Raw genomic sequence first — 25,588 nt, forward strand, 5'->3', positions numbered from 1 at the left:
AGCCAGTCTGTTCTCTTGGTTGACTGAATTCCAGGTGTTGAAAGTCGCAAACGACCACCATACATTGTTGCACCCGTGGTTGGGGGACCAACGACAGGAGAGAGGGAGCCGGCGAACGGACGAGGGGGGCCCCACTACACCACGTCCCGGGCGGCGCATCTACTAACAACCAGTTCCATTCCACCGGCTTTTCGGCGACTCAGTGCGAGGCGTGGGCGCCCCCGACAAGGACGAAGGCCTCGGTGCGGCCAAAAGAGAACGAGGACTTTAATTGTGTTTCTTCTCTTTCCTTTCTCCTTTCTTCGATCTATCTTTTGTAAATAACCCAGTCTTGAAACGGATCCCAACGAGTGAAGTTCTTTCCTTCGAGGCTCCTGCGTGCACGGCCGACGCCGTCCACCCTATAGTTAACGCGCAGCAAAAGTTAGCGAAGTCAGCCCAGCGGCGCGAGCCATAGAGTTTCCTGGCGCGAGCATTCATCTACACCAGGGTTGCCCTTATTCTATTGGAAATTATCTTGGTGAAAATTTTATACAATACTGGAAGTAAGCGAATGGTCCTATAATTGTTCAATTCTTTAACGTCTCCCTTTCTGTGGATTAGTATAATGTTTTTGTGGCAAAAAACAAAAAATTGGAGGACGCTTAAGCTTCGCCTTCAAGAGTGGAACGCGATAGCGTTATTGCACCCCCTTCGCACCGCCCACTCATTCGCTCAGCATGTGCTTGAGTCACACAAAGACGAAACGTGCGCCTGAGCAAGCGGAACGAACCAAAGAACTCGGCGTCTCGGAGGAAGAAACTATCTACGCGAGCCAAACGTCGTGATCGGCATGGACAGCCGGGCCGCGACACGCCATGAAAGCGGACGCGATGATGGGGCTGACGCCTCGATGGGATCGTCCTCTTATCTCGCTTGGGAGCACCACGCAGACGCATGACTCCTGGCCAGCAGCAAGGCACACATAGCAGGGGACGCTTTCCCACCAGACGCGCTACTGCGCAGCCATAACGTCAGAGGCGTCCTGCATCGGACGCTGCAGCTAGGAATCGCGCTGTGAGCGGAAAGAGGAGCCGCGTCGCCTAAACACGAGGGTTCGAGTGACGCACGCTGGAAGTTGGAAGGGGAGAGAGCCAGAAAACTTATTAAACGCAAGGGTATTGGGCCATCCTCGCACCGGTCCCCGCACGGCCCCAATGCACTCAAACGAGACGAAGGGGAGAAGCGGGCGAGTAACGCGCCACCTGTCGGGGCAGCGCCGTACATTGCGAGGAGGGGGTCTTCTGTGTTTGCCACAAGATGGCTCTACGTGCGCGCCAAGCACAGAAGAAATGTAGCGGAAACACTTCGTAGGCGTTTAACTGCGACTTCTGTAATTTACGTGTTCATAATTACCGATATAAACCACAGTATAACTTTCTACGGCACCTTTCTAAGGCAACGCCGCATTCACTAGAGCCGCTTTTGTCCCGCTTTGAAGCATTGAACCCATGGCTAAGTTGTAGCGTCTCCGTCTCACACTCCTGACACCCAGCCCATATTGCAAGTTGTTTTTATTTATGAATTGCCTTCCGCAATTTTTCACTCACGGCCAACGCCGCCGACGACACCGGCTTTTCTGCGACACGAGCTCCTCAACGCTGTCGCGTTAAAAGAAACGACGGTTCAGTCCAATCTTCGTAATATCTTCTTGAGGTGCGACACGTCCACCGCGAAGTAATTTCTTTTCTGCCGGTCCAGTTCAATGCTTGAATCCGAGGTGCTAACGTGCAATGTATTGTCTCCTAGGAGCTTGGTAATGGTGAAAGGCCCCTCAAGCTTTGCGAGTAGCTTCTTGCTCAGACAGTTACCGCCTCTTCGCTCCCACACCTCGTCGCCGATGGTGTACACAAGGGCAGGTCGACGACGACAGTCTTAATGGTACTTCTGTTTTTCTTGCGCTTACGTGGCCTTTTCTTTCGCCACGGCTCCGATCTGGCAGGCGACCATGCAACTACGGTGGCTGTGGAGCCACAATAGATATCTTTCAGTATTTTTACATACGGCTCGTCTACACCCCGATTCCGTAATGACTGCATGACTGCTGAGGTTTCGACTGAATCAAACGCTTTCTCGTAATCAATGAAAGATATATATATATATAAGGGTTTGTTATATTCCGCACATTTCTCTATCACCTGATTGATAGTGTGAATATGGTCCATTGTTGAGCATAGCCTATACGAAATCCGGCCTGGTCCTTTGGTTGACAGAAGTCTAAGGTGTTCCTGATTCTATTTTCGATTACCTCAGTAAATACGTTGTAGGCAACGGACCGTAAGCTGATCGGTCTATAATTTTTCAAGTCTTTGACGTCTCCTTTCTTATGGATTAAGATTATGTTGGCATTATTCCTAGATTCCGGTACGCTCAAGGTCATGAGACATAGCGTATAGAGGGTGGCCAGTTTCTCTAGAATGATCTGCCCACCATCCTTCAACAAATCTATTGTTACCTGATCCTCCCCAGCTGCCTTCCCCCTTTGCATATCTTCCCAAGGCTTTCTTTACTTCTTCCGGCGTTACCTGTGGGATTTCGAATTCCTCTGGACCATTCCCTCTTTCATTATCGTCGTTGGTGCCACTGGTGCTGTATAAATCTCTATAGAGCTCCTCAGCTACTTGAATTAACTCATTAGTGGTGATATTGCCAGCTTTGTCTCTTAACACATACATCTGATTCTTGCCTATTCCTAGTTTCTTATTCAATACTTTTAGGCTTCTTCTGTTCCCGAGAGCATGTTCAATTCTATCCATATTATGCTTCCTTATGTCAGCTGTTTTACCCTTGTTGATTAACTTCGAAAGTTCTGCCAGTTTTGTTCTAGCTGTAGGCTTATAGGTCCTGCACGTCAACGGCCTCAAATTCCGCCATTACAACATGTGCCCTAAAGTGAATAATTAAAAATATAGTTAGTGTGATTTTGTTTAATTAAATGTTTGTGCACTTGCGACTTATCCAGAATGTAATGTCTAAAGGTAACCCTGTTGAAGAAGCGGAACACACTTGTATCTGCGACAAAAAGCCTTAAAAAATGAAACAAGAAAGAAGCGCACAGTATACATTAATTATGGGGTTTTATGTGCCACAACCACACTTTGATTATGAAGCATACCGTAGGGCATGCCGAAAAATTGGACCACATCACGTTTTTTTAACGTGCACCGAAATCTAAGTAGACAGTTTTCACATTTCGCTCCCATCGATGCGGTCTTTGTGGCCAGGATTCGATCCTAGCTGCGACCTCGTGCTCAGCAGCCCAACATCATAGCCACTAAGCAACAACAGCGGGTCGGATGCAGAGGTGGAAAAAATGTAGGCTCTGGTGTTAGCGAGCGCTGCGAGAGCAATTACACCTCGCCTTTGATCTTAGTTGAGGCGCTGGGCATGGATCTACGTGCTTGCGCAGATTTCCGTAGGCTAAACGTGAAGACTAAAGGTAAGAGTTATCCTATGCCAAATATCGAACAGAGCATTGAGAAAGTTAGTAGCGCCCGATTCATTCCGACCCTGGATTTAGTTCAAGGCTGCTGGCAGGTTCTGCTCACAGAATGGGCTAGCAGATATTCTACCTTAACTCCGTTGGCAACGTTCCGCCCTAAGGTCACAAGCTTCGGTTTGAAAAATGCACCGTACTGTTTTTCAAGTCTTATGGAGAAGGTGTTGCAAGGACAGGAAGAGTTCACCTTGCCTTACTTAGATGATGTCGCGATACATTCTGCATCCTGGTCGGAGTATATGCAAGATCAGGGCAGTGTCGGCCCACTTGGTGGCGCTAGCAGAAGTGATCTATCCCAGTCACGTAATCAGACAAGGCTGTCGCCGTCCCTCTGAGCTAAAGGGGGCTGCAATACGAGATTTCTCGCAGCCACGCACAAAGACCGATATCCGATCTTCCTTAGGGGTTGCAGCGTACTATCAGCAGCGTATCCCTAGGTATTCTGAACTAGCTAGTGCTCTAACGGATGCTCTTGGAAAAACTGAGACAGAGTGTTCTCAGGGCCGAAAAAAAGAAATCCTCTTTCAATGCCCTGAAGAGCGCGCTGACGAGTCAGCCCATGCTAAGATTGCTGGACTACACGAAAGGATTTGTGGTTAAATGCGATGCAAGCAAGCGAGACATGGGCGTCGTACAGTGCCAAAAGGGTGAGAGCGATGAGAAACACCCCGTCCTTTATGCAAGTCAGAAACTCACTAGTGGAGGACAGGCGTACAGCGCTACTGAGAAGGAATGCGCCTGTCTCTAACGGGTTGTTAAGAAATTGGGCTCGAAATTGGGCTTCGAGCCTACTTAAAAACGGGCTCGAAGTTCGTAATCAAAATGGACCATTGTCTTCTCAAGTGGTTGCAGACAGCGTCTAGCCTAAAGTGACCGTCTCCTGCACTGGAGTCTTGCTTTGCAGCAATATTCTTTTGAGATACACTACAAAAAGGAGGCTCTCAACAGCAATGCTGATGGCTTGAGTCGAAGGCTCTAGATCGAGAATCAGCTTCAAACATTTCATGAAACTCGTTTATTTTTCCCGACGTAGGAATAGAAGGGTCTTACTTTGATTTAGGCAGTTTTGTTGAGTCATTTCTTGTGAAGCGTATGATAAGCTCATGTATGTATTTAGTGCTGCTGTAAGTTCTGTAAAACTGTCACTTTTGAGTGTTAAATAAGCCTGGCAGAGCTCAGCAAGAATTTGTCTCGCACTTATTGACTGAGCAGCTGAGTCTCGGTGTAGTTCTTCCGATGCGTGCAATGAACAAGAAACTGTTGCAGACCCTTCTAAGGCATCTAGACTTGGACCAACATGTAGAGCGACGTGGTGAAACGCCTGGAGTGTTTCGTGCTCCAGAAAGCTGTGCAACAACCGACGACTACAAGCACCAACCTGCATCATCTCTCTGGTCAGCGGATGTCATCCCCTGCCCATGGGGATTTCCTTCAGCGGCAACGCAGTCTGTTATGGTTCACTTTGTGTGGCTACGAATGAAACGGATGCCAAACACCTGAGACACGACGTGCCTAACCGTCACGCTCATCAACATGAAAAGACTTGTCAATCGTGTGTGTATCCAACGGGATTATGCACCAGCGCAAATCCTACTCTCCTCTGTCCTACGCTCACCACCTCTACGCCAGGGAGTGGTTTCTGTCCGTATTTCTCTCATGTGGGTTGACCCAGCTGACAGGGCCCTCTACCAGGAAGCAAGAGAGACTGAGGTTGCCCGGATAGTGGGAGGTGTAAGAAGGACAGCGAGATCCCACGTGAAAACACTTCTCTGCCCTTGCGTGCAGGAGCACGCACGCCGAACATTTCTGTTGTTTTTTTCTTGGAGCGCACCGCTCACCTGTAACAATGTATTAAACTTGTATTAGTATTTGTTTTTACATCATCTCATCTACCCTGCCAGACCCTTTCCGAAGGTCAACCTGGTTTGAGTTCCAAGCAGATGCAGTTGAAGGATGTCGAAACCGCATCCCCGTAACAAGTGGCAGCTGTTACACCCTTCACTCATGCTCCATGCTACAGTTACCAGCTTTACATCATACTATTCCCCTCTCACAGACTGTCTGTTGCCTTTAGCAAGCTGTATCGTGAGTGGCGAATGAGCACTGACAAGGCGTGAAGGCCTTGTATTGGTGAGAAGTGTAGCCTCACCGCTGAAAGATGCAGCTCTTCATCCCAGCTGAAGAGTTAACACACTGTACGCTACAGCATTATATAGAATCTTTATTCACAGGCTAAAATGAAGTGAACAAAAATGTAAACATTTAACTGACCATAGTGCTTCATGAAATAATCAGGACATCATGGTATCTGGCAGAAAAATGCTGCAAATTGCACAAATCTTGCATACAGTTTAGGCAGCACCATCAACACAACATCCCTAATGAATTCTTAACTATTATATTAAAGGTATATTAAAGGTATGCCGCTTCACCTATTTAATTAAATGGCTAGCCTTTTCTTTTTTAACAGCTATAGGTATTTCACATGCAACACCTTTCTTCCTGTAATTTGAACAGGTGTTGAATCAACTGCTTAAGCTGAACGAAGAAATATGTACGCTTGTATGCAGAACTTTCTCGCGGGCATAAAAAAAGCTCTTCACCCATTCATATCATAATGCTGCAGATGAACCAATTTGGGTTCCTCAAAGAGTAAACAGTGAAGTTTAAGAAAAATTCATCCCAGTTTGGAAATAAAATCAAGGCTCAGAGCAGTTGCTCCACTAAGCGAGCCAATGAAGAGGCTAGCAGCTGGTTGCTGAAGGAAAAATTAATCTCCAACTGAAGCACTTGGAGCTGGAACACCAATTAAGCCCTCCAACATCCCTTAAGAGGAAGCTTTAACTCGGGCCCAACTCCGATGCGGCCTTTTCAAATACATGTAATATGCAAAAAAGTTTTTCTGAGATAACCCCTGAACAGATCTTAATGAAATTTGTTGAATTTGAGAGAGAAAGTTAAATTCTAGTGACTGTTGAAAGCAGAATTTCGATTTGAGGCCTGAATGTTGTTACAAGGATTTTCAAAAATTCGAAAGTTTGTAAAAATGGAAGCACCTACTTCTGCATCAAGAACAGATATCGCGGTTCTGTAAACGGCATACACTAGATCAGTGAAAGTGGACAAATTCGATATGTCAATTTATACCTTACGTGAATTTGTTACATTGTGTACAAGGGTTCTACAAAAGCTTTATTTCAATATTACTAAATTTCTTTTTATTCATGTGTAACATACCAATTTTTTCCGCTTTAGATGTACTATTAGATGCAATCCATATAATTGTGATATAATTTTTCGTTGTTGAGTTACAGCATTGTAACTTGATAGGTTAGCTTTCTGAAAATTTTCAGTTTTAGCCACTTTTTAATAAAATATTGACGACCTAAATAAAAAATTCGAAAGCAACAGTCACTAGATTTTAAGTTTTTCTTTTAAATGCAACAAACCTCGCCAAATTTGCTGCAGTGGTTTCCGAGAAAAACGACCTGTCTTTTCACATGTATTTAGATAGGAGCACCCGAGCTAAAGCTTCCTCTTAATGCAAGTACTGATGCATGAACAGGAAGAGTTGCCATCCATTAATATCAAATGGCTAAGAAAGAAAGAAAAATAACCTTTTTTTAATTTATTTCTACGATTTGGGATTTGATGAAAATTGTTTGCTCAATAATTTATTTTGGAACTATAAGAAGCCCCTAGCATTCTATGCAGTCAAGCTCTCATTTAGTAAGGTGACTGCTTGGGCATGTTGGTAGGACATGAATGCAGCTTATTGCACACAATACGAGGATGAAGAACATGCTGAGGTGGGGGGGGGGGGGGGGTCATATACATCTGAAGACACCCGGAAATTGTTGATATCCTCGCCTTCCTCGACTACACCCGGGGGGAGGGGGGGGGGGTGTCAGAAGCCTTATGGGCCCCGGGTGCCAGACGACCTAGTTACGCCACTGGTGACAAAAGAAGCACTTTACAATGTAAATAAGTTACATGCTATATGTATGCACATAGACACACAGGGTAAACATCGTATGTATAAAGAATGAGAGAAAAAAAAAGACTGAGCAATATGTGCACCAGAATAAATAAACTCTTCTTTGCAGAACGCAGGTTTGATTTTTTTGCACATGCATCTGGAATAGATTACACAATCCAAAATGGTCAAGCAAGAGTAATCACCATGTACCAAGCAAGCAAGACACTAGGTACCATAACAATCAGACTCCTTGGAAATGTTTTCGAAATTCGCGCGAAATTCAGCCACACAAAATTTTTAAACTGCGGCACACAGCTGGCCGGCTCTCACTTTTGCATAAAAGCAGCCGTATGCTGGTAGCTGTTGTCGTGCAATATGTATATCTTAAATCCTTTATGATTACTGTAGCGCCAGAAAGCAAAACAACAGAAAGCAAGCCAAAAGATGCAAAACTGCCAACAAAATTCCGACAAGATGCAGCCATGTCAGGTGATTGATTCAGCTGTACCAAATTTACTATATGTTTACAGACTGTGTATTAAGCAAGCTGTATTAGTAAATAACATTATTGCGATGACATAGTGGCCACTTGCAAGTCACAAGAGATGAGAACGAAAAACATGTGGCAATACCATCTAGCTGCTGCCACGCAGGCTTGCAATGATGGCAGTGATTTTGATAGCATCTGCTTAGGTCCAGTTTAATGTTTATTAATAAAGCAGGACTGCACTGCATTCTAAAGAAAAAAATTTCAAGAACTTGCACCAAACAGCTCAAATTTGATAAAATACCTCAAACTCTGAGGTTTAGATGCTATATTCACAAAAGGGAAGTTCAGACCTGATTTTCTACAGCAGTAAACTGTTTCTGCCAACTGGATAAAAATAGGGCTTTGAAACAATACTTTACCAGCCAAGACCAACTGACTGCTGCTCCTTAATGTCTCGTCAAGGTGTGATTGTGTGCACATTCTCTGTATCATGTGCAATTTCAGAAGAGAGGAACCTAGTGAAAGCAAGAGTGCTTAGAAGTCCTACCATCTCAGTCATTATTTGCTTCTTGCCTGCAAGTCTCCAATGCATGCACTAAATTAACTTGTACAGACAAAGAGTGGTACAAGAAAATGCACCTTACCTTTACAACCAAATTGAATAAAGAAGCATACTTCCTTCTATATTGCATTTTATTTAGCAATATGTTTAAACCAATTTATCTAACCGAAGTGCTTCATGTGCACCTTATGAATGAAAGCTCTGCACAAAAGCCTGAGCTTCCAACAACCAACCTTTACCAGCTAGCCAAGAACATGAGCAAGAATTTTGTTCATACACCACACAAAGCATAGCAGGCATGCACGCACACACACCACAAAAAATAGGGAAAAGAAACTGGGCTAGGTGTGTATAAAACACAGTGCAAGTGCATCAAATACATAACACCTCTAATGAAGACCTATAGCTGTAAAAATGTGGAATGCGCAGAGAAGAACAGTGGTCCCGAATGAAATCAATGTGAACAGTGCACATGCCAAACTACAATTAAGTACATTTACTGGTGTTCTTTAGATAGTTGCAAAATGCAAGAAAGCACACTTGGTATGAAAGACATACACACATACTAAATAACCGTTCTTCCAGACTGAGGGCGATGTAAAAGTCCATCTGTATCCGCTGAAATATGCACTCCGATCCCCTCATTTGTTTTTCCGTATTTGTATCTTATGGTTCACACATACAAAAACTCAATACCTGCCCTACTATAGCAAATATGCTGTCATGATGAGTAAATGTGTGATACTTGTAAAAAATTACTTTTCTGTTTATACATTCATTCCTCTTCAACTAAAAACAAACTGAGAAAGGAACAAAGAAAACAGATTGCTGCAGAACATTTCTTTACAGGCTTTTGAATGTGGCAGCTAAAGAACAATCTAAGAAAACTTTCCATTAAAGTACATGGAGTGGCAGTACCACTTATGATAGTTTCAATTAGCGCCACATGGTGCTTAAATGCAATGGCATTAAGAAGTTCTTTTGAACTTGCCACAGAACATAACCAATATCCAGACAATGAGCCTGGGTGCTCAATAAGTTAATATTCAACCATATGCCAAATATGGCCGTAAAGTGAGAAGACATGATCACGTTATTCATTTCTACAGAACAACAAAGGTAATCTGTGCCATGGCACTTAAATATCAGAGGTTGTGGCTCTTGTGCACACGTGTGGTGACCATGGGCCCTACAATGCATTCAATAAAATATGCATTTTAAAGTACTGGACCACTCTTTTCTTTTCTTGCTAAGTTTTTTTGCAACAGTTGTAACCTCTGAATGAAGTCACATATACCCTTTTCAATATCAAAATTCATATATAATGAATACCGATTAAATATGTTTTTTAAGTACTGGATCACCCTTTCTTTGCACTAAGTTCCCTGCAACCAATGTACCTTCTGAATGAATATATCCCTTTCAACATCAAAATAGTATATTATTGCAATTTCCCATGCATTTAAAAAAAAGAAAGGCTTATTTTCAGGTAGCTGCTTTTGATTAAATGTTCTCAATTTTGCTGGGACAGTCACCATACAAGGCAATATTTCTATAATATATGAAAATAACTCATGGCCTATATGCTCCGCACATCCTGGTCATTACATCAAAAAGGTTCATTGCTAGTGCTCTTTAATAACAAAATGCTCAAAATACATAAAAAGTTAACATTTGTTGACACATGTCTTAGGTGCTATCCCAACGTGCCTGCCCATGCGCATACTGAAACACAAAAGGCACCAAAGTTCTTAAACAACACTGACAGCCATACCATGCTGCAGACATTTTGAACACGAAAGCTAGAGCAATGTCATAGAAACTCCCGATAACTATAAGAAAATATAATGTACAGATCAGTGCCAAATATTGCCTGCGAATACAATCAAACTTATTTATAACGAACTTGACAATTCTGCGAAATGTGGTTATTATATATTATTAGTATGTCATATATCGACTCAGCCTTAAATACGCTAAAAATTAAACGCACTGAAGCTTTTGTCAGCAGTTACAATTTGGCAACACTTTGGTTCTTAAACCAGATTTTTGGTGTCATTTTCGTTCCCGATGTGTTCCTGCACCTTGCTGCAAATTTCCATTGCAAACGTCCATCTAAACAACGAAATGCAGCATCGCATAGCTCTTTCAAAATGGTGCCCAGTTCCAATCACCTGTCATTTTGAAGCTGTAAGCACAAGCTTTATTCTTTTCATTCTAGAGCTTGTGACATAATTTACTACCAGTGAGATACTACTCTGCACAAGAGAGTGAAGCATGCTAGTTGGTCGAAAGCATAAACTACGGAAACAACTATGGCATGCCTCCATTTTGTGAAGATCTCTGACATCATGGTTTTGGCATTACGACTGCGCGTCAGTCACACAAGAGCTGTAAAATTATATTATCTATGTCACTTCGAGTGAAAAAGATGCAATTTTTGAAAGGTAGAATGTCAGCACAAGCCGTTATCAGCAAGAGGCAATGCGTGCAGCTGAACCGGAATTGCCTGATAACAACACGGTAACTACCGGCCATTTGCAACATTGCAGGGCGGTAATGCGTGGTGCAACATTCTCGCCTACTCGAGCAGCTTGAATATAAACAGTTAAGCACTGCATGGGCCGTGCCCAGGCTTGAAGCAGTGGGCCAGGGCCGGGCTCGGGCATGAGGCCATGGACCTGGGCCAGGCTCGAGCTTGAAGCCACGGGCCCGAGCCAGACTCGGGCTCGCTTAATAGAGGGCCTAAGTAGTGCCTTTGAACACACGCGAACATTGTGCATTGCATGATCCAAGGCATTCTGTGCCAGGCTGAAGTGACACGTGCAAAAAGCTGGCTCTTAGTATACCTTAGCAAAAACATTTAAAAAAAACAGATGAAGCTCCAATTTTCTTTCTTTTACACAAGGCCAAACATTGTTTCCATGTAAAGAAAAATTAATTATATAAAAAACCACTCTTCAAACCACTTCCCTGTGACCACTTTTGCGATTACGCTATTACAGCTCCCCATTCTAGTATACTATTTTAGCACTAACGCAAGGGATGTCTCTTTCTACTCGTGCATTTATCTTATGCTGTATGCCCATGAATTCGCCTGTTTGTATATATATACACCTATATTTGCATGCTAAATGACCTCACAGGACCAAATCATACGACCAAGGTAAAGGTATGCACACCACCAGGAAAATAACAGCACAATTGCAATGGGCCAGATGTTCCCGTGGGAGAAAGAAAGATTTCGGTCTTTTACTGCTTATGGCACTGCAGCTGATTGGAGGAGAGGCTGACACATACGGTACAATCTGCAAGTGAACAAAAATATTTTTTTACTCACAGGCCAGGCTTGGTAATGCAGATACAGGCCCTGGCTAAGCTTAGTAATGAAAACCCGGGCCGGGGCGAAGCTCGGTCATGTGCGCCTGGGCAGTGCTCTAATCGACAGTAATGGCAGTAACGCTTGAGCGACTGCTGGTCCCATGGTACAACAACATAGATCGGTGTTCCAAATCGTTGAAATAGGCATAATGCGCATGGCGCCACACGAATAATTCTGCAAAAAATTTGGAGGACGCTTAAGCTTCGCCTTTAGGAGTGCAACGCGATAGCATTCGAAGATCCCAGGCTGCTTCTCACGCTTCCCGGCAATTGCAACTTACGTAACTGTAATGTTTACCGGGAAACGCTGGCCGCGAACGTTATGCACGAAGGCGAGCTTTCTTGTAGAACACAGCCTCTTGCATAGGCCATGATGTGGTGGAGGCATTTGCCATATGGAGGTATTGCAAGGAACCTAGCATGCCTCTTTATGGCCTTTGACATTTGCGCGTGCACATCTCAGTGGCCATGGCCGGTCTATGAATTTTAGAAACACTGGAAAATGGGTTTGTGTTTGAGTTTCCACATAACAAAATTATATTTTCTCGTATATTCAAATTACAATCCGACGCTATCGTGTCTGTAGGTTGTGTGCAAGTTGTACTTTAAAATTTTTCTGACGTATCTTACTTTGAGAAATTCAATTAGTTCAGTAACTTTGCGCTGCATTGAGTGTCTGCGTGGTTGGGCATGCCTGGTTCAAAATGATTTTTGCCAAAACAACGGTCGACGCTGGACACCGGATTTTCTGCGACACTGAGCACTTAACGCTGTCGCATTAAAACAACAGTGCTGCCATCATGGCAGCCGATATCGCACCAGTGGCGGTGCACACCCTGCGCCATGCCTGAAAGGCAAGGGACATTCTTGGCGGCTTACGAAACCTGCGCGCAGTGGTCGCTCACTCTCTTGAAAGCCGTTTCACTGTCATGGTTGGACTAGAGCAGGCCTTGAACTGATGTGCGCCCAGTCTGGTTGCCCTTCTGTGCTTTGGTACTTTGCATGTACCCTCTTTCCACAGTGACCAAGTCCGATGCGCTTGTTGTAACAGTACGGCCATTTAAAAAATGTTTGTCATATCTGAAAGCAGTTTCAATAGGTAGGGCTGGAAAATCGTAAATGCACTGGAATGTGGTTGTTGTAATTGATAGGGCGTTAGATATTGTGCTATTTGATGTTTGTGCGCAAAACATTATTCAGCTTTTCAGAGTGTTGCCAAAGTCTGCCAGGGTTTTATGCAGGGTGTCCTACGCAACTTGTGCCAAAATTTAAAAATATGCTAGTGTCACATAGCTGGACAGAACCAAGGTAATGTTGTTTGCCGTCAATTGGTGCAAGTCAGACTATTTTTTTGTATTATGCCTAATTGCATAATTACTTATGAATTATTAACTTCTCAAATATTATAATCAGGGCAAAATTTTCAGAGATTGCTCTATATGTGCTCCATAAAAGTTATTTCCAAGCTTGAAAGAAGCCCCCAAAATGCGAAAAAGTGCTGCGTGATTAGTTGGGCGGCACTTGTACAAAATCTGAAGCTTATGGTGCCCCACTGGCTTGCTCAAGAACCACTGATAAGCTGAGCAATTGCACAGAATGTAATATAAGGAAACAAAGTCATGAATGCCTTAAACGCGTATGCTCAGCACTTTAGCACAGCCATGATTACACCATGCAGCATGCATGATAAGCCATAAAAGTAAACATCTTCGACAGTGATTTGTCTGTCTGGGTAGGAAATATTGAAAGCGAGAACTGCTCCAGCCAAGGTTGAGAAGTTCCTTAAGGTTTGGGACCAGCTCGGTCCCTTCTTCGGGGGTGAATGAAGCTGCCGAAGAAGTGCCCTCTAAACTACTATTTTCTTTGTGTAGCGATTCCTCCTCTGTGTAGTGTCGCGAAGGCTGTTGGTGTACATACAAGGGGGGAGCGTCCCGGGGCATAGCCAGAAGGGGCGGGGGGGGGGGGCTTATGGGGCTTCAACCCCCCCCCTCCTCCGAAATATTTTCGTGCTATCATGTATCGCCGTACCAAACAACCTCCGGAACCGGAAATCATTCTGCATTTTGTTTAGAATGCTTTTTTGCGCTCGACCAGACATTTCGGCACGAACATTGTGAACTCGAGCTGGATTTCATGGCAATGCCCATACACCGGGAGTCCCATAACACAAGGAGCCTCATTCGAGCGCAAAGTTTCAAGAGCGTTTTGATGGCAAGTGAGCTCGTCGTGGCATCTCGCAGAGGCCACGGAATCTACGGAGTGCATGGATTTCAATTCCAAAATTTTATGGGCATAAAGTTCTCATAAACTTTTGAAGCGAAAGATGCTTTGACATTTCCATGGTTTAGATTTTCAATTCGAGAACATTGTGGGTTTGATGTTCTTATAAACATTCAACGCCACAGTGCATTGACTTTTCTAAAGTCATACATCGCACCATACAATGAGACAAGCCAAATCAACACACTATCAGATAAGTTGACAAAGCACGCAGCGAGGTCCGATGAGATGAAGCATTGTGGTGGTTCATTTGTGCTGTCATATCACAGAAAAGAATATCAACATTTTTTTCACCTGCGCCAAAGCATCCATGTCAAAACACTAAAGTCAGCAAAACTAACTATATTCTTATTCATTTTCCTGCTTTTACTTTTATTCGCGCAGACACATTGAGCCTCTTCAATTTTCTTGTTCTCACTACCCACGGGCTGCCAGAGCCAGCTTGCATTTTTCTCGCATGCATTTTTCTCGTGTTGACCCGACCACCACATGGCGCACTTGGGTGTCTGTTTGTTTTTCTCTGGCTGAGAGGATTTTCACCTGGCAGAGTTTTGGATGTTTTCTGGCTAGCAGACAAGAAAAGACATCACTGTGATGCAAAAGATAACAAAGCACAGAATGAAGACAACAAATGCATCCTGACTGAATATACACATCCTGCACAAACTCATCAGAAGCACAATGCTTCTCAGAAAAACAAAAGGTCACATCATTCACCAAACTGAGGCCCATGGGCAGCCTTCCACTATCTCAACAAACAGACATTTTTGCACAGGGAAAGCACACAACATATCAATAGTTCAGTTCTACAAACACTGTGTGATGTATAGAGCCAAAGTGAGCACTGTGATAAAGCGCAGGGGTGAAATAACAGAGTGCAACAATTTACTCCAGCTCCAGTGATAACCGTGGGGAATCCAATGCTTGCTCACTGATGGTTCTCAGGGGAGACCGTTGGCACTCAGGTGGTGTCATGGACTCGGGTGTTGAGTCTGTGCTGGTAACAACTGCATCCTGGTAGTTAACAATGTCCCTCATTAGTTCTTTGGGAAGGGGGCTATCCACTATAAGGTGCAGAGATATTCCTTCCAGCCATTTCTGAAGCAGCTCAAACGGTGGTCTGCATATCAAAGAATGTAAATACTTTCAGATGCTCTGTTTGTGGAGTCATGATATGGACTCAACAGAGCCCAATGAACCTGACAAATAATGTACCTGGGAAAAAGGACAAGACTAACTGACAGTAAAGAAGTACCATATTTCCCGGTCTATAAGTCGCACCCCCTCAAAATAGCAGTTTCTCAGAAAAACAATAACAAAAAACAAAAAAAAAACTTAGCTAAGTTGCATCGGTGTACGAGGGTGAATCAGAAAGTCTTTGCCCTGTTTTTTTATTAGCCAAAACAAAGTACATACAGGTAATTACAAATATATGTACTATTCTACGCACCTTACACTACAGTGAAAGCTCGTTAATTCGAACTTCAATAATTCGAATTTATGGATAATTTGAACTGTACGATTTGGTCTGGCCAAGCTCCACAGAAGTCTATGTATAAAAAAGCCCTTTAATTCGAACACGAGAAGGTTCTGCCACGAATAATTCAAACTAAGCGCCACCGCGCCGGCGGCTTGGCGCCTGGCACACGGTCAGAGAAACGCGCCTACTGCCTACACACACGGCTGCATCGCCTCCGGAACGGAGAGAACGGCGAGAGAAGGCAAAATCTGGAAAATCTATCCGGCGTGGGATCGGCCAGAAGGCAGTGGCGGCTGCCTTCTCTCCGTTCTACGTGACCTCCGAGACTTCTTGCCCGTCGCATATCTCGGAGGCTTTGCAAATCTTGTGTAGCTGATAATGTTGCGCGGCACTTGGTGAGGCAAGCACCAAAACACAGCGAATCAAGTGTGTCGCAGCTACGCTTGCAATCAAGAACCGACTAATTGGGTCCTTCGCCACCTTCACATGTTGAGCGTCTTTGTCTCGGCAGTCTTCATCGGTTGTGCACGTCTGTTTTCATTAGGATGTACCAGCCGTCGCGATTCTTTATGATGGTGCTAAGCCTCAGCTAACGTTCATTTCGATGGACATCGGGGGTGTGGCACAGTCGGACCCAGAGCTGCGACTTGAAGCTGGCTTGTGCCCGCAGCACACGCCATCACTTTTTGACACGCCTAATTTCTGACATGCCCTACTGCTTCTAAATCGCAGTGTACCGTTGTTCTCCTTCACTTTCGTTAGTTAGAACTTTCGTTAATTCGAACTGAAGCGGCTTCCCCTTGTGGTTCGAATTAACGAGATTTTACTTTATTTTTACACATAGTCCCCACACCGGTTCAGACATTTATCCTATCACAGCACTAAACTTGAGATGGCCCTGTGCCGCATTGTAGTCAGTCAGTGACACATGCGGCCACCTCGAATGCTCATTATCATGCAAGTCTTGTCGGCCTTTTGCAAACTCACAAAACCACCACGTCACACTTCTCAAAGTGAGACACCTTTCCTCATACGTAAGCTGCATTTCCTCGTGGACTTCCATGGGCATTCGTCCCTTGATCCATCGAAAGTTAATCACACTTCGTTGCTCGTACACTGTGGATGTGTGAAACACAACCACCATCTTCAACAACTGACAGCAGCGCCGTGCAGCGGAGCTACCAGCAAATAAGGCCGGGCTGGTCCAAGAAAGGTGCAACGCTGGAAATGGATATGTTGACTTCGTATTTACAGACATAATTTGGCTAAAAAAAGAACAGAGGAAGACTTTCTGATTTTCCCTTGTTTAACATGCACCTGTTCATTCAGTAAACGATTAAAAAATAAATACAGTGACGTTTCACTTCATGAATGCGGGTCACACGCAAGTAGTGATATGGGCAGTCATGGCGCATTTCTGCCATCGTGGCCGCCACAATGTTCCATATTGTCACGTGGTGGTGACGTTGAAGAACACAGTAGCAATACTGTGAAATACAAAAATAACTTTTATTGGGCGAACCTGTGCCTACAAAAACAGGCTACATTTATAGCACAGCGATAGTGGCGAACACGGTCGGTGATCGTCGAAAATCTGATGACCGGGTCAAGCACGTCTGCTTTTATACATCAGTCGTCGCTCAGTGGCTATGGTGTTGGGCTGCTGAGCACGAGGTCGCGGGATCGAATCCCGGCCACCGCGGCCGCATTTCGATGGGGACGAAATGCAAAAACACCCGTGTGCTTATATTTAGGTGCACGTTAAAGAACCCCAGGTGGTCAAAATTTCCGGAGTCCTCCACTACGGCGTGCCTCATAATCAGAAAGTGGTTTTGGCACGTAAAACCCCAAATATATAAAAAAAAATATATATACATCAGTCGTCGAATGTTCCAGAGTTATTGCTGGGACCTGCGTGCCTTCCACAACATTCTACATAATTTGCGTCGTGCACATATGCAATCAGATTACACAAGGTTCGGTCACAGACAGCGGATGGAAGCATCGATAACATTCTAGAAACTTCTGATAGATGCAGGTGCATCCTGCGCTGTGCGATAACATTTGTTAGGCGGTGAAACGTGTCACCCAATAAAGGCAAACAAGTACACATGTCAATACCCCCCTCTTAAAAAGCATCGACCCGATGATGCAAACAAAAGTAATAAAGAAAAACACCCATAGCAAGGAGAACAACAAAATAAGGAAGTTCGTCAGCGTCCGTAAAATGGTTTAAGATGCACCACGTGGACCACTTCAGGTCGTGCGCGGCGTCGCTGTGAATGCGACATGCCGTCTGGCACAGCCTCATAGTCCAGTGCGCCAATACATCGAATGACCTTGTAGGGTCCAAAATAGCGTCGCAATAGTTTCTCACTCAGTTCTCGTCGGCGTAACGGGGTCCAAACTGAAACACGGTCGCCGGGCTGGTACTCGACGAGGCGTCGTCGGAGGTTGTAGTGTCGGCTGTCAGTACACTGCGAATTCTTTATCCGTAGGCGGGCGAGCTGTCGAGCTTCTTCGGCTCGCTGGAGATAGGTAGCGACGTCAAGATTCTCCTCGTCAGTGACCTGCGGCAGCATGGCGTTGAACGTCGTCGTCGAATTCCTGCCGTAAACCAGCTTAAACGGCGTGATCTGTGTTGTTTCTTGCACCGCCGTGTTGTAATCGAATGTTAGGTACGGCAGGATGACATTCCAGGTCTTGTGTTCGACGCTGACGTACATTTCTAGCATGTCGGCGAGGGTCTTGTTCAGGTGCTCCGTGAGACCATTCGTTTGCGGATGGTAGGCAGTTGTCCTCCTGTGGCTTGTCTGGCTGTATTGCAGAATGGCTTGGGTGAGCTCTGCTGTAAAAGCCGTTCCTCTGTCGGTGATGAGGATTTCTGGGGCACCATGTCGCAGCAGGATGTTCTCGCTGAAAAGTTTGCCACTTCGGCTGCGCTGCCTTTTGGTAGAGCTTTAGTTTCAGGGAAGTGGGTGAGATAGTCTGTCGCTACGATGATCCACTTATTCCTGGATGTTGCCGTCAAAAACGACCCCAACAAATCCATCCCGATCTGCTGAAAAGGTCGGCAAGGAGGTTCGATCTGCTGTAGTAATCCTGCTGGCCTTGTCGGTGATGTCTTGCGCCACTGACAGTCTCGGCATGTCTTGATGTAACGGGCGACGTCGGCGGTCAGACACGGCCAGTAATACCTTTCCTGTATCCTCGACAGCGTCCGGGAGAATCCGAAGTGCCCAGCGGTTGGATCGTCGTATACGCCTCATGCACCGCCTCTACACCAGAACACCGTGAATTCAAAGCGCGCCGCCATATTGATGAGCGCTCGTCGCGCCATCTATCACAAGCGCCGCGAAGTAGCAGGTCTGGGCTGCCACGCCGGGAAATGCGACCCGGCGCATAAGCGAAACTTGGGCTTTTCAGCTGGGCGGAAGGCGTGTGTCGCGTTTTTTCTAACCTGTAAGTTTCGCTGTCTCGATCCAATCAAACTTCAAGGCCCCATGCAAGTCCGCAATGGCCACACTGAGTGCTGTGCAGGCTGCAGAAGGGAATACATCGGGCAAGTACGCTATTACGTTTGTAGAAACCGCGCGCTATATGCTAGAACACGTGTGAGCTGTAATATCTCCGCATTTTTGGCACGTAACCTGTGAAGAAATATACAGCACTGTGTTGGTGCCATATATTAATAAAGCACGCAGAACATTGTCCTCTGCACTCTCAGTTTGGTTTTGTTTGTCATGGTCACTACAGGGTTGGCCGCGTTTGACAACCAACTGGCGAGGTCGTATGACTGGGCTTATAGAATGCCTGATTAGCAGACGCCTGCCCTTCACCACCTGCACATTGAAAACAAAATATATGTTATAGTAAGAACGGCTATAGTTCTTTCCCATGCCATCACTATTGCGAAGATATAAAGTTCTCTCAATATGAAAAATACACCAGGCCAATTGTATCGTGCAACCACTTAAGAGTACAACATTCAGAACACAAGCCTACAGCACTCGAACAAGCAGCATACGAAGCTAAACCTGCACTCAATGGAAAATGAGGAACTACAGTAGTTATAATGCTCAACTACATGTGCAGTCAAAGCCCGTATAACAGGGTGAGCATGACAGATGCAGGTGTTGTACAGCTGCTGCAAAAACCATGACAGGGCACATAAAATTACCATCCCTACTTTAAGCTGCATCATCAGGGACCCCTTTGTACAATACAACAACCGCACCTGCATTAAATTAGCCCCACCAACTGCAGCTACCTGGTATCAGACCTGTTTCGCCTGTGCGAGGCCATATCGGATTGTTGGCACTCCCTTAGAAAAGAAAACAGTAAAATAAAAAAAACTGGCGAGAACGAGCAAAATTTTGTTACAAAATACAACAATAACTAACCACCTTATTTTCCTCGCTATATGAACGGAAAAATCTTGCGCTTTACCCCGCGTAACAGCCCGCGCGCAGTTTAGAGCTCAGGAAGCTCAAATGAATTCGTCACGAATGACACCTGCAACGCCGGCTCGTAAAGACAGGCGCGCTGCCCGAACACCTTCGGCGACGAGCAGTCGTCGTTTACGTTTTTGTGGACGCATGCTACGTGACGAGCAGACTTCGGTTTACTTTCATAGCAATAACGCTCACCAGCAGGCCAACATTCTATTGCCTAGAACTTGTCGTTCACGCTTAATGGTCATGCCGTGCACCAGCTGCAAGTATCGCTAACCGCAAACTCAACTGTTCCGCTTAACCGTCGGAAGGTCTGCATGACTAAAAACACGAAAAGGCTTGTCTTTTTGTTATAGCCAAGGCTAAGCACCGGCACGGGATTCTGCTCTCTAGGCTTGTTGCCCAGAAAGTGCTCGGAGCAAACCTGCGTGTTACACATATTACGTTCGTAGGGCGCAAACTTGAACGTGGCACCAAAATATACAGAGATCGAATACTCACCCGTGCATTTTCGCTGGGTTGGTAGTTCTTCCTATTCACTGCAGCTATCCACCGGTGGCGCAGCTTGGCATTTTTCGTGGTGGATGGAAATCGGTGCAGGCTGAAAACACCGCTTCGCCACGATTCCCTACGTGTGTTGTGCTCTTCGCAAACAGCGCTAAGCAACCTGCTCCTTTTGCGCTGGTTGTTTTGGCATCCAAACACGACGCAATGATGCCCAGATGACTTCTTGTACTTTGGATCCGCGTGAACGGGCACATTTCCGCACTTTGGAGTCCTAGAGCTGACGCTTGCCATGTGTGCCTGTCGCCGGCAAACACACTTTGGCAGCCCAGTACAAAATGGCGCCGGTCGATCGGGCAACCCGGGTGCGAGAGTATGCGTTCGGTTAGTCTGGGTGCGAGGCTGTTGTGTTCTGGTCTATAGAGGTGCCACTGAAAGCCACCTAGCGGACGCTTCTAACAGTACACGCGGGAGCAGTAGCAGACGACAACCCTTAGCAGCAAGGATGGCTGAAGTTCGCGGCTGCGATTTCTCCTTTGTTCGGGTGCCAGGCTGCTGCTTCTGCTATGACAGCTGTAGGGAAGATGCTGACCTCTGTGCGAGCGGGTATGAACACGATGTTACCGGTGTTTGGGACAACATGGCCCACATACGTGCAAGGTGTGTCCCGCAGACAAATGCCATGAACCCCATTTACATGACGTGGAGCTCATGTTCACTAGCCGATAAATTTTTTTGAGTGATGCGATCTCTCGATGTTTTTTTTTATTCTACCCTTGCCACAATGCTGCTTCTGTACCTGAATAATAAGCACCCGTCGTTAGTGCAGACTTATATCAAACAAATCCGCATGGTGCAATCTCTGCATATGCCGTTGTGATTTTTCTGCCGATGAATACATGTGACATCGCTGAATAAGTGCAGTCGAAGTCGCCTCAAGAAGAGTAATTGCCAATTTATTGCTGGAAACGCGTACACTAGCCAACGAAGTCAGGAAACACACAAGTCAATAAAAGCGCGTGTTAGTGCTGTACTGCCGATGCAATTCTGCTGCATACGCCGATGAACTGCCGTTCCCGCTGCAGTTTGTGCAATTTTAAGTTCCCGAATGGAGCTACTTGGAAACATACAAAGCTAAAGACTGACTAACTTTTCAGTACTTTTTTTATATTACTAGAGAGAGGTGCCACATGATATATTTAAAGGCAGAGCAGCGCCAGTCAAAGTAGATGAGCGCTGGCGGCAAGGCCCGGTTTAGTCATCTGCAGCGTAAGTATAAGAAAAAATTCAGTTGAGTAGAAAACTCACATGCAAGAAGGGACTACGTTGTGAAACAAACAAAGCACTCGGCGTGTTAAGTTTGTTCAGGCAGCATCGAAGTGTGATGACTTCCCCAACGGGACGCGAACTTTTCAGCGAGAAATGGAACAAAAATACCATATGCAGCAGCTATTAGCAATTCTCGCCCTGAACTACCTATTTTCTAAACACATTTCCAAAAACGCAAACAATATCTCAGATGCCCTCGGGCAAAAAGAATAAGGCTGTTAAAGAAGCACTTCCTTGGTATCATTCCGATAAGACGCAGCGTGATTTATACCCTTTACAAACAAGGCAGCATTAAAACTTCGCAGCTCAAAAGAATCGACAAGAGTTATGCATGGAGCAACTAGCAACAGTTAAACATGTGCAAAGCCACTCATAAAATAGATGTAAAAACATGAAGTGCGCGACAGCTGGTGCGAGGATTTACTGCACCACATGAAACCAACCATTTCAGTTCTTGCAAACTTCAGTAGCTTTAACATACAACGCAATGCGCTCGTGCAGTCGTGCTGCCTAGCTAGCGCAATGCGGTAAAGAAGTGGAAAACAATATAAGCGGCAAACAGCATTCCGAACTTTAGCGAAATGCCTTTAAACCTCATGCTGCACTGCAGAGGAACTTCGTTGCTCACGCGTCTAACTATGATCGAGGGGAAAAAAACACCAACGAGACAAAGGAAAGGATGAGAACAAGAAATTTCCCTTCGAAGCGACGATCCATTTTTGCTACCGTTGCTCCCGCTGATGAGGCTTTGCCGGGAATGATTAGAACCGTATCCCCGGCCCGTTTTCACCGGTATTTGAGCCCCCCACCCTGCAACAATTCTTCTTCGACATTCCCTGAAGCTTTGGCCACCCCACACGTGCAAGTGGTGTTGCCTATCTTGCTCTGAAAACGTGAATAAGACAGAGAAGCACGATCAACGGCCCAACAAACTACGGCGCGCGCCAGGCTCCTCTGCCGCGTGTTCTGCGCAAGGCCGCCACCAGAGGCGCGTCCGTCGGCGTGCACGGCGCCTATAGGGCGTGCAGTACTTCTGGATGCAGCGCTGACGGTACAACAAGAAGGTAGCTGGCACGGACTGGTGAGAAGTTCTTCTTCACGAGCAGGTTGTTTTGTAGCGTGAACGAAGACAACCCGCGTTTAAATGTCCTAGAGACAACGTCGGTGTTCCCTTCCAAATACTAGACGAGGCCTTTTAGCTCCAGGTCTGCTCGTTGCTGTTTTGTGAAGCCTTCCGCACTTATTATTTCAAGGAAGGCGTCGTCATCCTCGTCGTCTTGCGGCGGGGGATCGATGGGGGCGCGTGATAAGCAGTCGGCGTCAGAGTGTTTTCTTCCGGACTTGTATATTACCGTGACGTCATATTCTTGCAGTCTGAAACTCCACCGCGCCAACTGTCCTGACGGGTCCTTTAAGTTAGCTAGCCAAGACAATGCGTGATGGTCGCTGACGGCTTTGAATGGCCTGCCATAGAGGTAAGGGCGGAATTTTGCTGTAGCCCAAATGATAGCGAGGCATTCCTTTTCAGTCGTTGAATAATTGCCTTCCGCTTTTGACAGCGACCGGCTAGCATAAGATATCACCCATTCAAGTCCGCCTTTCCTCTGCACTAGGACGGCACCGAGGCCTAGGCTACTGGCATCAGTGTGGATTTCGGTATCGGCGTCCTCGCCAAAGTGTGCAAGTACCGGCGGCGACTGCATGCGTCGGCCTGCGGTGTTCCCCACTTGAACTCGACATCACATTTGGTTTGATGTGTTAGCGGCTCCGCGATGCGTGAAAAGTCCTCGACAAAGCACCTATAGTAGGCACACATGCCAAGGAATCTGCGCACTGCCTTCTTGTCAACTGGCTGCGGGAACTTTGCGATGGCAGCTGTCTTCTGCGGGTCGGGGCGTACTTCAGATTTGCTGATGACATGGCCTAGGAACAGAAGCTCATCGTAAGCGAAGCGGCACTTTTTCGGCTGCAGAGTGAGCCCTGATGACTTGATGGCCTCTAATACTGTCGCAAGCCGCCTAAGGTGATTGTCGAAATTTCAGGCGAAGACAACAACGTCATCCAAGTAAACAAGACACAACTGCCACTTCAATCCTGCTAACACCGTGTCCATGACGCGCTGAAACGTTGCCGGTGCCGAGCACAGTCCGAATGGCATGACCTTGACCTTGTAAAGGCTGTCTGGCGTGATGAAGGCGGTCTTTTCATGATCTCTCTCATCAACTTTTATTTGCCAGTGGCCAGACTTGAGGTCCATCGACGAGAAGTATTCAGCGTTGCAGAGCCGATCTGATGTGTCGTCTGTCCATGGAAGGGGGTACACGTCCTTCTTCATGATCTTGTTCAGTCGACGATAATCGACGCAGAAGCATAGGGTTCCATCCTTTTTCTTCACCAGAACTACAGGAGATGCCCATGGGCTTTTCGACGACTGGACGATGTCGTCGCGCAGCATTCCGTCGACTTCTTGCCTAATAGCTTCATGTTCTTGCGTCGAAACTCGGTAAGGGCTCTGGAGGAGTGGTCGAGCGCACTCTTCGGTTATTATGCGATGCTTTGCAACTGGTGTTTGTCGAATACTCAATGACGTCGAAAAGTAGTCTTTGTATCGTCAGAGAAGACTTCTGATCTGTTGCTGCTTACTCATAGGAAGGCTTAGATTCACGTCAAAGTCTGGTTCGGGGACTATGCTCATCGGGGGAGATGTAAATCTGAGAGGACAAAGGCATTGCTGGTTTCCACGATTTCCTCGATGTATGCGATTGTCGTGCCCGTGTTAATGTGCTTGAACTCTTGGCTGAAGTTGGTTAGCATAACTTCCGCTTTCCCTCCATGGAGTCGAGCGATCCCTCTAGCGACGCAAATTTCACGGTCAAGCAGTAGATGTTGGTCGCCCTCGATGACGCCTTCTACGTCAGCGGGTGTTTTGGTGCCGACGGAAATAATAAAGCTTAGAATGATAGAAAGCTGAGCTAGTTGGTAAGGATTCATTATGCAAAAAAGAAGTGAGGCGTGCAGACAGGACACAAGAGTAGAGAAGTGGACAACACGAACGCGTTCGTGTTGTCCACCTCTCTACTCTTGTGTCCTGTGTGCACACCTCACTTCTTTTTTGCATAAGGAAATAATAATGCTGGAGCGCGGCGGGATGCTCACTTGATCTTCGAGCAAACTCAAGGTGTGGTGACCACAAGAGCTCTCCGGTGGTATCGCTTGATTTTGTGCCAGCGTTATCGATTTCGACTTCAGGTCGATGATTGCGCCGTGTTGGTTCAGGAAGTTCATGCCGAGAATGACGTCTCGTGAACACTGTTGGAGGATAACGAAGGTGGCAGGGTAAGTCCGTTCATGAACGGTAATTCTTGCCATGCTGATTCCAGTCGGCGTAATGAGGTGTCCTCCAGCGGTCTGAATTTGGGGGCCTTCCCATGCAGTCTTAACTTTCTTCAACTGGGCGGCAATGTGTCCATTCATGACGGAGTAATCGGCCCCTGTATCGACTAAAGCGGTGACTGCGTGGCCTTCGAGAAGCACGTCGAGGTCGGTGGTTGTTTGTCTTGCACTACAGTTCGGTCTTGGCGTCGGATCACG

The 25,588-nt window shown here is 45.9% G+C and overlaps 1 protein-coding gene across 8 annotated transcripts in view; it reads right to left on the bottom strand.

The window, feature by feature from the left end:
* Nucleotides 1-5,743: 5,743 nt before the first annotated feature.
* LIMK1 (LIM domain kinase 1) overlaps nt 5,744-25,588 on the bottom strand; it is a 133,584-nt gene continuing 113,739 nt past the window's right edge. For all 8 annotated transcript variants that reach the window (XM_075684139.1, XM_075684138.1, XM_075684137.1 and 5 more), the window contains one exon: nt 5,744-15,350. In XM_075684139.1, the coding sequence (XP_075540254.1) occupies nt 15,116-15,350 (235 nt within the window). In that variant the 3' untranslated portion in view covers nt 5,744-15,115. The remainder of the gene's footprint in view (nt 15,351-25,588) is intronic.

The sequence above is a fragment of the Dermacentor variabilis genome, chromosome 3 (genome assembly GCF_050947875.1).
Source record: "Dermacentor variabilis isolate Ectoservices chromosome 3, ASM5094787v1, whole genome shotgun sequence".
NCBI classification, from domain to species: Eukaryota; Metazoa; Arthropoda; class Arachnida; order Ixodida; family Ixodidae; genus Dermacentor; species Dermacentor variabilis.